General features: G+C 38.9%; 1 protein-coding gene across 1 annotated transcript in view; it reads right to left on the bottom strand.

Annotated features, from left to right (window-relative positions):
* The window catches only part of gpc5a (glypican 5a), a 120,846-nt gene extending 110,057 nt beyond the window's left edge, over positions 1-10,789 (bottom strand). The window contains exons 1-2 of the mRNA XM_053318653.1: positions 10,437-10,789; positions 7,176-7,337 (exon numbers count right to left, since the gene is read on the bottom strand). Coding sequence (XP_053174628.1) covers positions 7,176-7,337; positions 10,437-10,590 — 316 coding nt within the window. The 5' untranslated portion in view covers positions 10,591-10,789. The remainder of the gene's footprint in view (positions 1-7,175; positions 7,338-10,436) is intronic.
* Positions 10,790-13,398: the final 2,609 nt, after the last annotated feature.

Here is a 13,398-nt window from a genome sequence, read left to right on the forward strand (position 1 = left end):
CTTAGTGTCTCCTCCATGAGTTTCATGTACTCCACAATACAGATTGAAAAATATTATGAATTTAAGCTTTGACTGATTATTTTCTTCTAATAAATGTCATTTGAGTTGTGTTTTTTCTGTTTATAGCTTGTGGCTCTGAAGATGGCAGCATTCATCAGTCCATGTGTCTGTTTGTTAGTACAAACCACTTATGTGGCATGACCTCTAGGCATGGCCAGATTAGCCCACTAGGAAACAAACATGAGTCATGTGCCCCCAATGACATTGAGTCTGTGATCATTCGAAAAAATGTATTTAAGAATATGCATTATGTCAATTTTGACAGACATCTCTCAACAAGGTATTAATACATTGCCTGCCTTAAAGAAGGTGTATCCTGCACATTTCCAATTCTATATTTATGGTTTGGGCATCTACTGGAATATCTTTGCATGATTTACAGTTTGAAAGGCTCCTTATTTATATTATACTGGACTTTTATGCAGTTCCTCAGTTCAGCCTCTGTCTGAAATATGCTGTTTTGGCTCCTGTCTCTTTAAAGTCCTCCTCCCAAAAAGCCCACTCTGTTCTGATTGGCCAGTTCTCTGAAGCTAGGCAGAGACAGGATTTCACTTTATTCCTCGTTCTTTACTCGAAATGGAAACTTCTCAAAATCACAATTTATCAATAATTACGAAAATGCACAATTACTGTCTTCTTCTAATTTAAAATATTCTTTTCAAAGATTCAAATCCAGGATGTTGTTGTTTAATGATTTGAGTTAGAGTTTTCCATAAGAGCCAACATTCATTATGCATGTACATTTACGACCACAAGCCTCCATCTGAAATAATAATGCAAGCAGGATAATAGAGAAACATGCCTGTGTCTGTATCAGTACCACCCACACATGCTCTATATGAACATGTGTTAGTGTGTGCTCAGCTGAAAGGTTGTGCCCTGCTGAGTATAGAGCAGCAAGTCGTCTTCAGTGTTTGACAAATATTAGCAAAATAAGTCATGACAAAACACATTAAGAATTGCACTGATTGCAAAGACAGAGGACATCCATCATTAGACAAGCTACTTCGGAAAACACGGGTGGCAGCAACTCGATGAAAAACCCACTGATTTTCCATTATCTTTATCTTTATTGTGCTTTTTACAGCAGAGCCATCTCTAAGACACACTGCAAACACAATAAAACAGGCAATGGTATCAAAGTAACAGGCCTATGTCATATAAAGAAAATGTAGTCTATGCCTCAGCCTCATACAGTTATTTTACAAACTGAAATTTGCTTGAATGTTTTTGTATTTCTTGCCATTGGTCAATGGCCAATTGGTCAACTAATATCACATGCCCCAAATCATGTTTTAAAAATATATGTAATGTAATGGAACTTCTTATAGTAACATATCTGATCAAGTACAGTATATATATTTTTCCACATCGTGCATTTTAACAAAGATTTACATAATGGCTTATCCTGGGTAACTTTCTTTTGCTTTGTGAGAAAGGAAAGATATCAGTGTATGTGACGGAAAAGTAGCATTACAATGTGCCAGAATGCACCAAATTTGGGCTTTTATGGCCAAAATGTGTCATGCATGCCTACTGATCCCCGTATCTAGTTACTTTTCCCCACTGGTTCACTGCCTTGTGGAAAGCCCTGGTATGGGCATTGACCTACCTGGACTAAAAAAAATGAATTTATGTATTGAAACAGAAACTCTACTGTAAAAAACAACATTAAACATCATCTGTCTATTGAGCAGCATACGGCTTTATTTCCCCCCTACTGAGACCTCCTTGTTTGGCACAGACTGTGTAGTAGTAATTTGACAGCTGATTATGGTCTCCTCTCAGTCAAGCTGTGTGGTCACTGCCATTCAACTATTTTCCTTTCTCAATTCAATGAGTAAAAGATGGGCAGTGGATCCTTTAAGAGCTGGTACACAAAAACACAATTAGCATCTATGAGTGCAAATAGCAAAGCAGAGCAGAAAAGGCTAGCTTTCCAGTTCAACAATAGCAACCCTCAGTCCCCACTGTTTGATCTAACATTCATCAGAACCACTTGCGTTCCTGACAAAACAGTAGGTCACAATTAGAAGCAGAGCAAATGCAAAAGCAAAGGCGGACTGACTGTTGTCTGCTGGATTCCTGGGTTTCATGTTGACTCAATTTTTTTTTCTCCCAGGCTGGAAACCAAAATGACACATTGACTGGAATGAAGACCACAAGCCACAGAGTGTTGATGGTCTCAACAGCATTATGCCGCAGACATTTAAGTAACAGTAACATTAAATTTATAACAGCCGCTCTCAACTTGCCCATCAAGTGGTCATGTTATACTGGTGGAGACTTTCAGATGAGTTATAGTACTGTATATAAAAAAAACACACATTTTATTACTTCATATCTATTTTTTGACGTTTTCTTCTTTTTTTGCCTTTGCAGCTGTAGCTTCCTATTTATTTCACTCTCCTTCCAGTCTTTAAGCTAAGCTAAGCTAAACAGGCTAAAAACTGATTCTCGCTCAATACTTAACAGACATGAGAGTGTGAGTGACTTTCTCACCTAACTCTCAGTAAAAGAGCAGTTTTTTCCCCAAAAATGCCACAAAGAGGGGCCAAAAAGTTCAAAGCTACAACTTAATATTATTGAGCTAAATCTAATAGTTGATGTAACAGAATGTATAAATGTAAAATCATAAATGTTTTATCTGAATGTGTACATGTATGTATGTTTTGAAAGTTGTTACTGAATTCAGGTTCAATTGGGCCAAGACTGATTGCGACTCCAGTGTGAACAAAGTGATTATAAAATCCTTCATTACATTGCACACTAAGGACCCTGATTATATTATTTACAGAGTTTGGAGTATCCTTCAGTTCTGCAGTCAGCACAAGGCAATACACTGCCTTCCAAATAGTTTCTCAAATCAAAGTCTTTCCCAAAGGAGGGCAGTCCTTTGATCTAGTGATCTCAGGAGCATTTTGCTATGATTTGAGCGCCCTTCCTTAGACACACTCTCAGCTGATTCATAGTGGGTTGTATTTCTCAGCTTTATTTGACTCCTGCCCCACGGGGTGCTGGGATTGCACAGGTTGGTTGCCATGGATGTAAGACAAACCTGCACAGGATGAAAAAAGATCTCCCCTGAAGCCTGGCTCAGCAGGCTGCATATTTGTGCATTGTGTGGACGCTGTGCAGGAACCTCACAACCGGTGAATGAAAACATGCAGTCCTGAGAGACTTACTGACAGACCGAGAGCAAGAGTGGAAAGGGGGGGGGGGATTCTGGAAAGCTCAAAGACCTTCTGCTTGACAATATTCCATCAACCTAGTCTTTTATTCTTTTGATTATTTTTCTATCCCAGTTGCCCAGCTATCTTTTTTGGCTATGAAATGACTTGGAAGGCAGCGGTTGGGTTCATTTAAGGACGAGAGATATTGAAATGTTGTGGCGCATTGCTCTGAAGAAAAGAGAAAAATGTAATGAATCATTACTGCAGGATGAGCTGCGCTTTGAGGCTCCACTCATAATTAACGGCTCAGACGCTTGTTTCACTTATTTGCATTACTCATTATATTATAGAATTGAGTACACTTTTTCTACATAAAAGTCCCCCAGGAAAAAACATTTTAAATAACATTTTATGGGTTTGTTTTATTTCCCAGTGTCTCCTGAGTGTTTTAGACTGTTATCCATCTACATTCTTCTAATTTCTTTACCCCCTCCCCACTCGCCTTTCAGCTGCATCATATAAAAGATGCCTAATTGAAGGCTTTGCACAATACAAATGACCACATTAGCCTGCCCCCTTTTAACTCATCCTCTTTCCTGTCTGTGGTAGTGATGCATTATACACTCTGCTTCTTCTCTGTTGTCTCTCAAATTACAGTGCAGGCTGCCAATCATTTGCAAACTAAAACTAAGGGACTTGTTTGTTTCTCTATACCCTGACAGCCCACTCCCCGAAAAGAAATGCTTCCTGTCTATTCTCCTCCTGTACTCCATCAGAGTGTTTATGGAGAAGCAGAGGACTGAAGAATACTGTAGGGGCTGAGGGAAACGCAAATGAAATGATTGACTTTTCTTCTTTTTAACCTTTTAATTTGTTCTTGAATTAATCAATAAAAGCAAAATGAGATTTTTCTTCTTTATCTTGTGTTGGTGTTTTGATTCCAAGATGATCTCTTAAATTGCTGGCCATTTTCCAATGGCATTATAATCTGAAACCAGCCTTTACAAAAACCCACAGCCACACAAGATGAATAAGAAACAATTCACTCACATTAATTCAGCGTCATTGAACATTCCCTAGATAGGAAAGAGGGATTAAATGCTTGACTTGGATTTCTTTTATGTCCACGCATGAACAGCAAAACAGCTCTTTTTTCCACCCTGTTAAGATCTAAGAACCTGCCAGACATTTCTGTCCCTCCGTGCTTCCCATACATATGGTGCCACAGTGAGTTTTCCTCCATCTGACAAAGGCTCTTAAAAACCTCTACGGCCAAGTAGAACAATGCCACGTGGGTGGCTCCGTGTGTGTGTGTGTGTGTGTGTGTGTGTGTGTGTGTGTGTGTGTGTGTGTGTGTGTGTGTAAACGGATAATGTTAGACTGTTTTAACGTCTGCTGATCAAGTGTCATCTTTCAACACAGGTTTTCTAAATTGTCAGTAACTACCAATAATGAGCATGTGCACATGAATACTGTTGGCGGTAGTAGACATTTTTAAAGTATAATTTGGTTGAAGCCACATTTTACCAACTTTGTTTGGATTAAAGCTGAAACGATTAGTGAGCTATAGATTAGTTGGTTTACATGAAATTACATTTCAAAAATTATGATAACAGATTAACAAAATGTCAAGCATTCTTCACTCCCAGTTTTTCAAATGTGAGTATTTCTTGGTGTGTGGTTTTCTTTGGATTTTGGACTGTTGGTTAGACCAAACAAGCCATTTGAATATGTCATCAAGGGTTAGGGTTAGGCTTTGGGAAATTGTGAAGAGCATTTTAGAGTCCACACACATAACGGATCAATCAAATTAGTAATCGGCAGATTTATGAATTGTGAAAATAGTTGCAAACCTTGTTTGGATTACAATTAAAGAAATCACAAAAATACCTTGAGAACGCTACATAATTACTTCTCAGAGCAGTGACGCTGTAACTCCAATATCATCTGTTGCCACTTGTATTACGCGGCCTGTATGTTGGAAGCAGCCACCAATGTTTGTTGACTGATGAGAGCCGATGTTGACAGGGAACTCTGTTTGGTTTGGCAGGGGCGCGCGCTGGCTGCCATTCCACAGATGAAACCATGTGAGGGCTGCTCATTTTGGGAGCGTTTTCCAAACAGCTACAACAGTTCCTGCAGCCTTATTTGACTGCTGCTCTGTGTGAGCAACATTGTCAACACCTACAATGTAGCAGGAAGACAAATTAACTTTCAGAAATTTAAAAAGGGGCCTAAATAGTTATAAAATGATGAGGCTGGTGTTATTTAAAATTTTTAAATTTAACAATACCCGTTAAAAACAACAAAGAGTTTAACATGCTAACAACTGTAGCCAAAGCCTGACATGATTTGTTCCTCTGTGCCATAGATAAAATAAGTTGTAGCTTATTGATCCCTTGTAGGGGAAGTTCTATTTGGCACATCGGCATAAGGAGATGTAGTCAATATCAAAGTCAGAAATTCCCATGAATACCAATACATCAAAAAAATTAAATAAATAACATAAAAAAGGAATAATAGATACAATAAAATAGATCTGTGTATATACAAGTGTGTAACAGACCTCCCTTGTTGTCCAAAAACTATTAAAAACACATCAGTGAACCACACTGTTGCACATAGTGATTTCATTACCTTGCACGTGGGCACAGTACTTTTTCATTCAACTCCTCAAAATACTGTCCTGTTTCAGTAAATACTCACTAGAGCAGCAAATGGCTATTCTTAAGCTGCCAGAAATAGTCCCCAACAAATATTTACTTTTGCTTGGGTAGCATTTGTGTCCAGCTGTTTCAGGAAATTACTAAAAACTGGAATATATATTTGTGACCTTTTTTTTTAACATAATCTTGGAGTCGAGACATGGTACACAGACAGGATAGGGAAGTCAGAAAAATATTGAAAGAATGCATTGTTGGCTTTGTTCTTTTGAGAGAAAAATGTAAAATAGTGCCAGTCAATCCTGTTAAAACACTGACAACTTTGATAAATCTGGCTTTAAGTTCAAAGTTTTTTAATGATGTCATGCTTCATGAACTTTTTATACAGATGCTGAATATTTCAGTTCAACGTCACAGCCCAAACAGACACACGAAACATCTGACGACAGAAACAGGGCAATTCCCCTGCAAACCACAACTAAAACACTGTGATCATGTGAGACTTTCCTATAAATCATTTGAGTTTAGGAGGAGGATAACTGTACGTCTTTAAACTGAGAGACATCGTTAAAGTGAATTGGCTTAATGATATGTCTGAGACTGTACATTAAAGTCAGGAGCTCTGTATTTGTTGCCCACCTATTTCAGCCGTCATGACATCTATCAGCTAGAGTGGGAGAGGCAACCCACACTGGGCAGCAGGAGCGCTCAGACCGAGGCAGGTTGTTGCCTGTAACTATCAGTCAGCCCTGAAGAGTGAAATGATGGTGAGGAATGGAAACAATGTAAGAAAGATGTTGAAACCAAATGCTCAAATAGACATCCACTTGAGCACAGCAGCCTGTTTATGATGGGAAAAGTGTTTTCCAGTCATCTAAATACGATGATTTGACCTTATTATGGGGATACAGAGTTAGACACCTTGCACAGTACCAGAAACAATTAGAAAAAGCCTCAGTTTATCCCTTGCAGACAGCCTCCTGAGTCTCCTTCAGGAAAAGACAACCTATCTAATCTCAAGATCAGAGTGTAGCGGTAGATCTGGAAGGAGGACAGACTCTACTCTGTTTGCTCTGAAGTGGAGCCTCACCGCACGCACACACACTGACTCATCCACTGTTTTTACAACACCCACACAAATCTAAACCCCTGAATGTATACTCCAAACTCTGAAACACACACAAACATCTACGCACATGCAATTATCCACATAAACATTTTGCGCAATAGTCTCAGTATGTGCCTATGAAGTTTAGACCTTACAACAGCTAACACTTACCTTGAAAGGCAGCCACGTTGCGTGAGATGAGAAACTTGAGGCTTGTGCTGGATGTCTGAAGAAGGTTCTGGATGTCTCGCCGGGCCGCCACCTGGTACTTCTCCTCCATCTTCTTGGTGCAGCAGGTCTGGTTCTTAGACATGCACACCTGAAGGTCTGAACCTGAGAGTCATAAAGTTAAACATTAGAAGCCGGAAACACAGATGATAGGATTGAAAAGGAGCAAGACTAAGAAGCAGTCTGGCTCAGTATTAGAAATATTATCAGATTCATCTTCAGCCATGTCTGTATGGGAAATACTTGCTTTAAGTTTATGTTATGATAACATTTGAGTATCAGTTAAGCATTCATTTCCTGAAAAATATATACCCAGCAATCTTTGAAAAACCCAGAATGTTGTTTTAATAACACTTGCTGCTGATATGAAGGTATTTCCTGAATCCTCAAAGACTCTTCTAAGAATCTCCATGAAAAAATATTCCATCTGTTGCACAAAAAATAGATATCTTTAATCTTTCTCAACTCAAGACTACATGTCCTAATCCAAGTGGCCAAAATTACATATTTTTGCTATTTTTAATGAAAATGCCAGAATTTAACATTAATATAGACAAATATGACTGACACGACTGACATTTTGGTTCAAGTTGAATAAATTAAGTGAAGATATATATCATATTCAGCTACCATCTTTGTTTAGATCAGGAAACAGAGCCCCAACTTCAGAAACTGAATGACAATCTTTGAGGATTTTACAAATACACTCAGAAAAACTAAGTGTTGTTAAACGATCTTTTATATACCCGCCATTGTTTGACAGTGACATAAAAGCCTACCTCTCTGACTTAAATGTAATGGTAATACTTGAGAGAGGCACAAACTGGGGCCAGGGATTTGCATGCTCCACTTTCCTCCATACATTCCAAAAGCACGTAAGTCAGGTGTACTTGGACACCCTAAACTGCCCCGAAGGCATGATTATGTGGATGTGTCTGACTATTTTCTGCATTATCTGTAAGATGGGCTGACAACCTGTCTGAGCTGACAGGCCGATATCTTTCCTTCAGATATGCATTCATCAACAAGAAATAAAGCATCTAAAATAAATGATCATTTATGTCTGTGTAAAAACATCAGCAGTTGATAAATGATCAAAAAAGCTATAAGGGGTAGTAAACATCCCCAAAACTTTGCTAAAAAAAGACATGAGATGAACATGTTTATCTAATGCGCACGTTGGGAAAAAAAACTTAAGTGGAGCAAGAAAACCAAAACACCTAGATTCTAAGAGAAGATCTGTATCAAAGAGTTATCGCCTCCCCTAAGGGATGTCTCAGATTTTCCACTACGGACAAATGTAAGCAATCTGCACACATACGGGACAATCAAAACATCTTAAAAGCGACCCAAGAAACTCTGCAAAAGCCTCTCTGACAAGCCTAGACACAGTGGAAGGAGCTGTTGCCAAAGACGCTATCAGCTCCCTGCAAGGTTCAAGAGTAAAAGAGGGAGCAGTGCAGGCGATGGCACACGTGGAGGAATTCAGACTCTTCCAGATAAGACAACATGAAAGAGCCCCAGGTCTTGCTTTTTTAACCTAAACGCTTCACACAACTATTTCCACTTTGCAGCACGGCAGACAACAGCCTTTTGGCCGAGGTGATAGACTTCTGACTTGCTGTGCACTGACCTCAACTGAAGACTGTTTGGCACTTCTTATCACACAGGCAGCCTCAAACGTGGAAACAGCTCTCTCGGATTCCTGGAATTTCTGGAGGTTATTTTTCACCAGCCCACACCCAATTATAGATAACTTCTAAACATCCCGCTCAAGGATCATCCATATCTGTTTCCTTTGCTATCTTTCATTACACTATCTGATGTATTACAGTATACTAATCTGAACCTATCAAGGAAATGATTTGCATCTTTCCAGTGTTAAGATGTATTTTCACTTTTTTGCAGTGTGAGCCTGTCAGAAAGGTCAACAGAGGTGCATTTTTAAACAGTAGCAAGTGTTTTTATAGGGTTAGTGGCCACTGAACTAGGAGGTTATCATCACTTAAGCTATGGGAGGCACCCACTGCACACAATTTATTTCAGAGAAAAATCATCCAAAGTACTTTTCAGGTTGTAATTCTGCAAAACACTACAGCTCTGGGGTTTAAAACCACATAGCCACACAGACTCTTTTAAGGGGCAGAAGTGGTGCTGGTGTTATTTTGAGGTTTAGGAGGCATTCTGTCAATTGAATCTGCTGCTGGAAATTTGATGAAGTTTAGAGGGAGCAGTTTGTGGCTTGCTGGTAGTCAACACCATTAAGATTTACTTTTCCAGCAAGAATACAAAGCAGCAGCAGCAGCAGCAGTCCCACTCAATGACAGCCCACATTAAAAAATCCACACCCATAATTCCTCTAAATCTTGTAGGAGAAGTATCATGTGGATTTACATTATTGGTGGCATTCAGAAAGTTAACTGAAGCCTAGTTTACCTAACTTTACACAAAATAATTCCTGTTTATCCCTGCAAGCCACTTATCTGCTTTCCAAGAGGCTGAGTAGATCACCCCCACCCCACCCACCCCATGACTACCAAAAGTAATCTCACCAGCTTTAGTTCCTGGTTTTTTTTACAGGATTAAAACAGCACAATTTTTTTTTATCAGCACAGTGATGAACACAACTGTGAAGTAAACAATGATAAGCAATCTGCTGTTATGTTGTACAAACCAATTCCTGATGATAGGCATCATGTCCCACAGCATGAACTTTAACTCACAATCTGATTATGAATTAGAGAATGTGTTAATTACTATAATGTACTTCCACAAGTTTTGCAGTGACACATCCCCCCTACAAATTTTGCCACTGAAGAGTCACACAAACAGACGCAGTGCAAGCAGCTCAAAGCTCTCATCCTCTATTGTCTATTATTATTATAACTGCACACACGCCTCTGAAATGAGCTTGAAAAAGGTGTGTTTAGCTCACTCAGTACAAAGAGTCCTTAAATAAAAAGCCAGTAAATGATAGTGCAGTCTAGAGAAATGCAATACTGTGTGTGGAACAACTTCAAAAGCTTTCAGTGGTTGACATGTTGATGCTATGAGGATGGTAAAAATAACAAATATAGGCTACAATTCATGGCATCAAGTTTCAATCAGTGGTTGATTTGTTAAGATTTTTTTCATTTTAAAACACAGTCAATCAATAAAGCAGACAGTGTTACAAAGGCTGGATGATGAATTCACAATACATACCTTGTCTGGGACTTAAAGGCAATAATTGATTTGGTCCAATTTGCCGGAGTTGGAAAACTTTGCGCACTTCGTCGCATCTGTTTGGATTTCCAAACACTAATCCACAAAAACATGCCAGGAAGAAAATGCAGTTCGTCCGTAGCAGCACAACCATTTTAATTTTTTTTTTTTTTTAAATGACCGGTAATTCCCCTCCAAAAAGAAAAAGCCTGTGTAGAAGTTGAGGTTTCTTCTAAACCTGCATGTAGTCCTCTCAGGTGAGTCCCGTTCACATGTCAGTTTTCAGGGGTTCAGCGTGTATGAGGCGGCTCTGTTCGTGTGGAGGAAACACGTCCGGATAATTTACTCACATCCAGTCAGACAGAAAGTTGCAGCGGTGTGAGGAGTGTGTGTCAGCGGCATGTTGTCAGACTTGGTTGGACCGACAGCAGAGGCGGAACCGTAACGTTACCTGCTGGATCCGGTGCTGGACAGCAGCCTGGAGGCGCCATCTGCTGGTCACAGTCCGCATGGTTTATTTTAGGCTATTGATTTTTTTATGACAATAGATTTATTTGTAGGCTGTAAAGATTAAATAGGTCTGAATGTAAAAATCAACTTAAAATCAGCATATAGTGTATCTGTGTTTTTTCTTCGATCAGACTTAAAAAATCACTGTTTTCAATTTTTTGATCTTTTTTCTTTATGTGAAGTAATTAAAGATATTCAAGTACAGTAATTGTTTACAAACAACCACAAGCCCATTTTATATGTCTTACCGTTAAATTGAAAAAGGAGAGGTTTGAAATTTTAATGGCATTTTTATCACTGTTTCTTTTCAACCTTCATCCTACCAAAACATTCAACAAAAGCCTACAAGGACTACTGACTGGGGCCCTTGGGGACCTCAAGAATAAACAATTGTGAGAAACAACAATCACAGCAAAATGTGAACTTATTTCCTCTCACAACATTATTAGTTATGCTATGTAATTAAAGTAATCTGAATCCCAAATACAATCTCTCTACAAAGCCTTCAAAAGACTGACAGACTGCCCCTAGGTCCCCTGATAACAGTGTGATACTCTAAATTAGGACCCAAGGCAAACATGGACTCAATAAATAGCTCCATCTATTAAATCTGCATAGGTGGAAAAAACTCTAATTAAAACAGGAATAGAAAACAATCATACAAAGTCAATAAGAACAAATTGATCAACATATTAAAGAAAAACTGGAACAAGAGCCAGTGAGATGACAAAAGGTACAACTATGAGGTCTGTGGGTACCTCAGTCAGTAGGATTTAGCTTAAATATGCAAATTACCAGTCAAAAGGAAAGGCTGAATAAAATGCTGGTCTTAAATGTTTCTCTTGTTCGTGTTTAACTCCTTTGACTTATTTTAAGAGCTGATATGACTCTGCGTGTTTTAAAAAGTGTGGTTCAATTGCATACTTTATTGTAACCTGTGATCCACATAATGGTTTCTAACTGAGACACTACATCAAACTCTTGTTTGAGAACATTCTGTTAGGTCTTGTAGGTCTTTATATGCTAAATAATTGCATGAAAACTCCCATTGATGTTACAGAATTAGACCATAAATGCATAAACCTAGTTGGCAACAGCACTCACTTAATTTGGTGGCAAAGGTGGTCAACGTGACACCACTTACTGTAATAGTGCTAAATAGTTTAATCAGATTGCCCCCCCCCCCCCCAAAAAAAAAATTGAGAATCAAAATCTGTTTGCAAAATAAAAGGTTGCTGACTAAACACTCTGGTGTCACATGATGATTAACTTCTCAACTTTGGGATTTAAAAAAAAATCTTATATGACTATCTTACAAAGTTAATGATCTTACTAACTTCATAAGATAGCCATATAAAGATTTTTAAACTATAAACTCTGGCCCAAAATATTAGGACATGTCAAACCTGCAACTGTGAGCCCATTCATTGAAGATTTACACTTTCATAGGAGGTAAAAACTCATGGAGAGGGGGAAAGGTGTCACCAATTTAATTTACAACATATTAATACATACAATCCACCAGTTCTTACATGTGTTTTATACGGTTACAACAATCTTCTCAAATTACAGGACCTATAGCTTGAGCACATTAGGTTTCTGGTCAACAGTGGGGTCCGGGTCAGCTTCATCTCCTCATTCCTACACAGGCCGGGACAAGTGCAATACCTCAAGGTACACAGCATTGCTACTAATCCCCACCTGCACAGGAAGGGACAGCTCCAGCTATACAAACTGTCATGTGATTAAACAAAAAATAATAATCATGTTGCTTAAATACAATGCCGCTTGACAGAACATAGTTCATCAACCTAGTCAGTTTTGCATGGATTTGCACAGCGAACATCAGTTAAAGCTGAATGCAAACCAGCAAAACTGACCACGTAATGATTAAAAGATCACTCCCGATTATTATGGACACCTGAGCTTCAGAAAGATGCAGTTAGTTAGAAGTACTTCAAGTGCTTACATTGCAGTAGATAGGAGCAAAACACTACCTGCACTATAAGCACTTTAGTACTGCTGAAACTGAGGTCACTGGATGAGAACTGCAAACACTCCTGTACAGTGTTACGGGTGTATTAGGCCATCAGATTGCGGGTGATGTGACACCCCCAAAACCAAAAAAATCTAAACAGGTGGAGAGCAAGCAGGCCACCATCAGTTTTGCATAGATTTGCACAACTCATCTATTCTTGTAGTGCAACTATGCAAAACTAGCAGAGAACTGCAAGAAATTTGAGCCCAATTAGAAATTAAGAATGGTCTGGTGGCGCATATCACAGCCCCTTATGCCAGAAGGAGCACTTAGGGCAGTAGGTGCTAGTCTATGTCACTATCTGCACTAGATGCACCTTAGCACAAAGACAGTACTTCAAAAAATTACAACTAACATCAAAAGAAACTGCACATCAGTGTCAGAGTATTGCTGTAAGTGCCTCCACTGCAGTAG

The sequence above is a fragment of the Scomber japonicus genome, chromosome 1 (assembly GCF_027409825.1).
Source record: "Scomber japonicus isolate fScoJap1 chromosome 1, fScoJap1.pri, whole genome shotgun sequence".
Classification (NCBI taxonomy): Eukaryota; Metazoa; Chordata; class Actinopteri; order Scombriformes; family Scombridae; genus Scomber; species Scomber japonicus.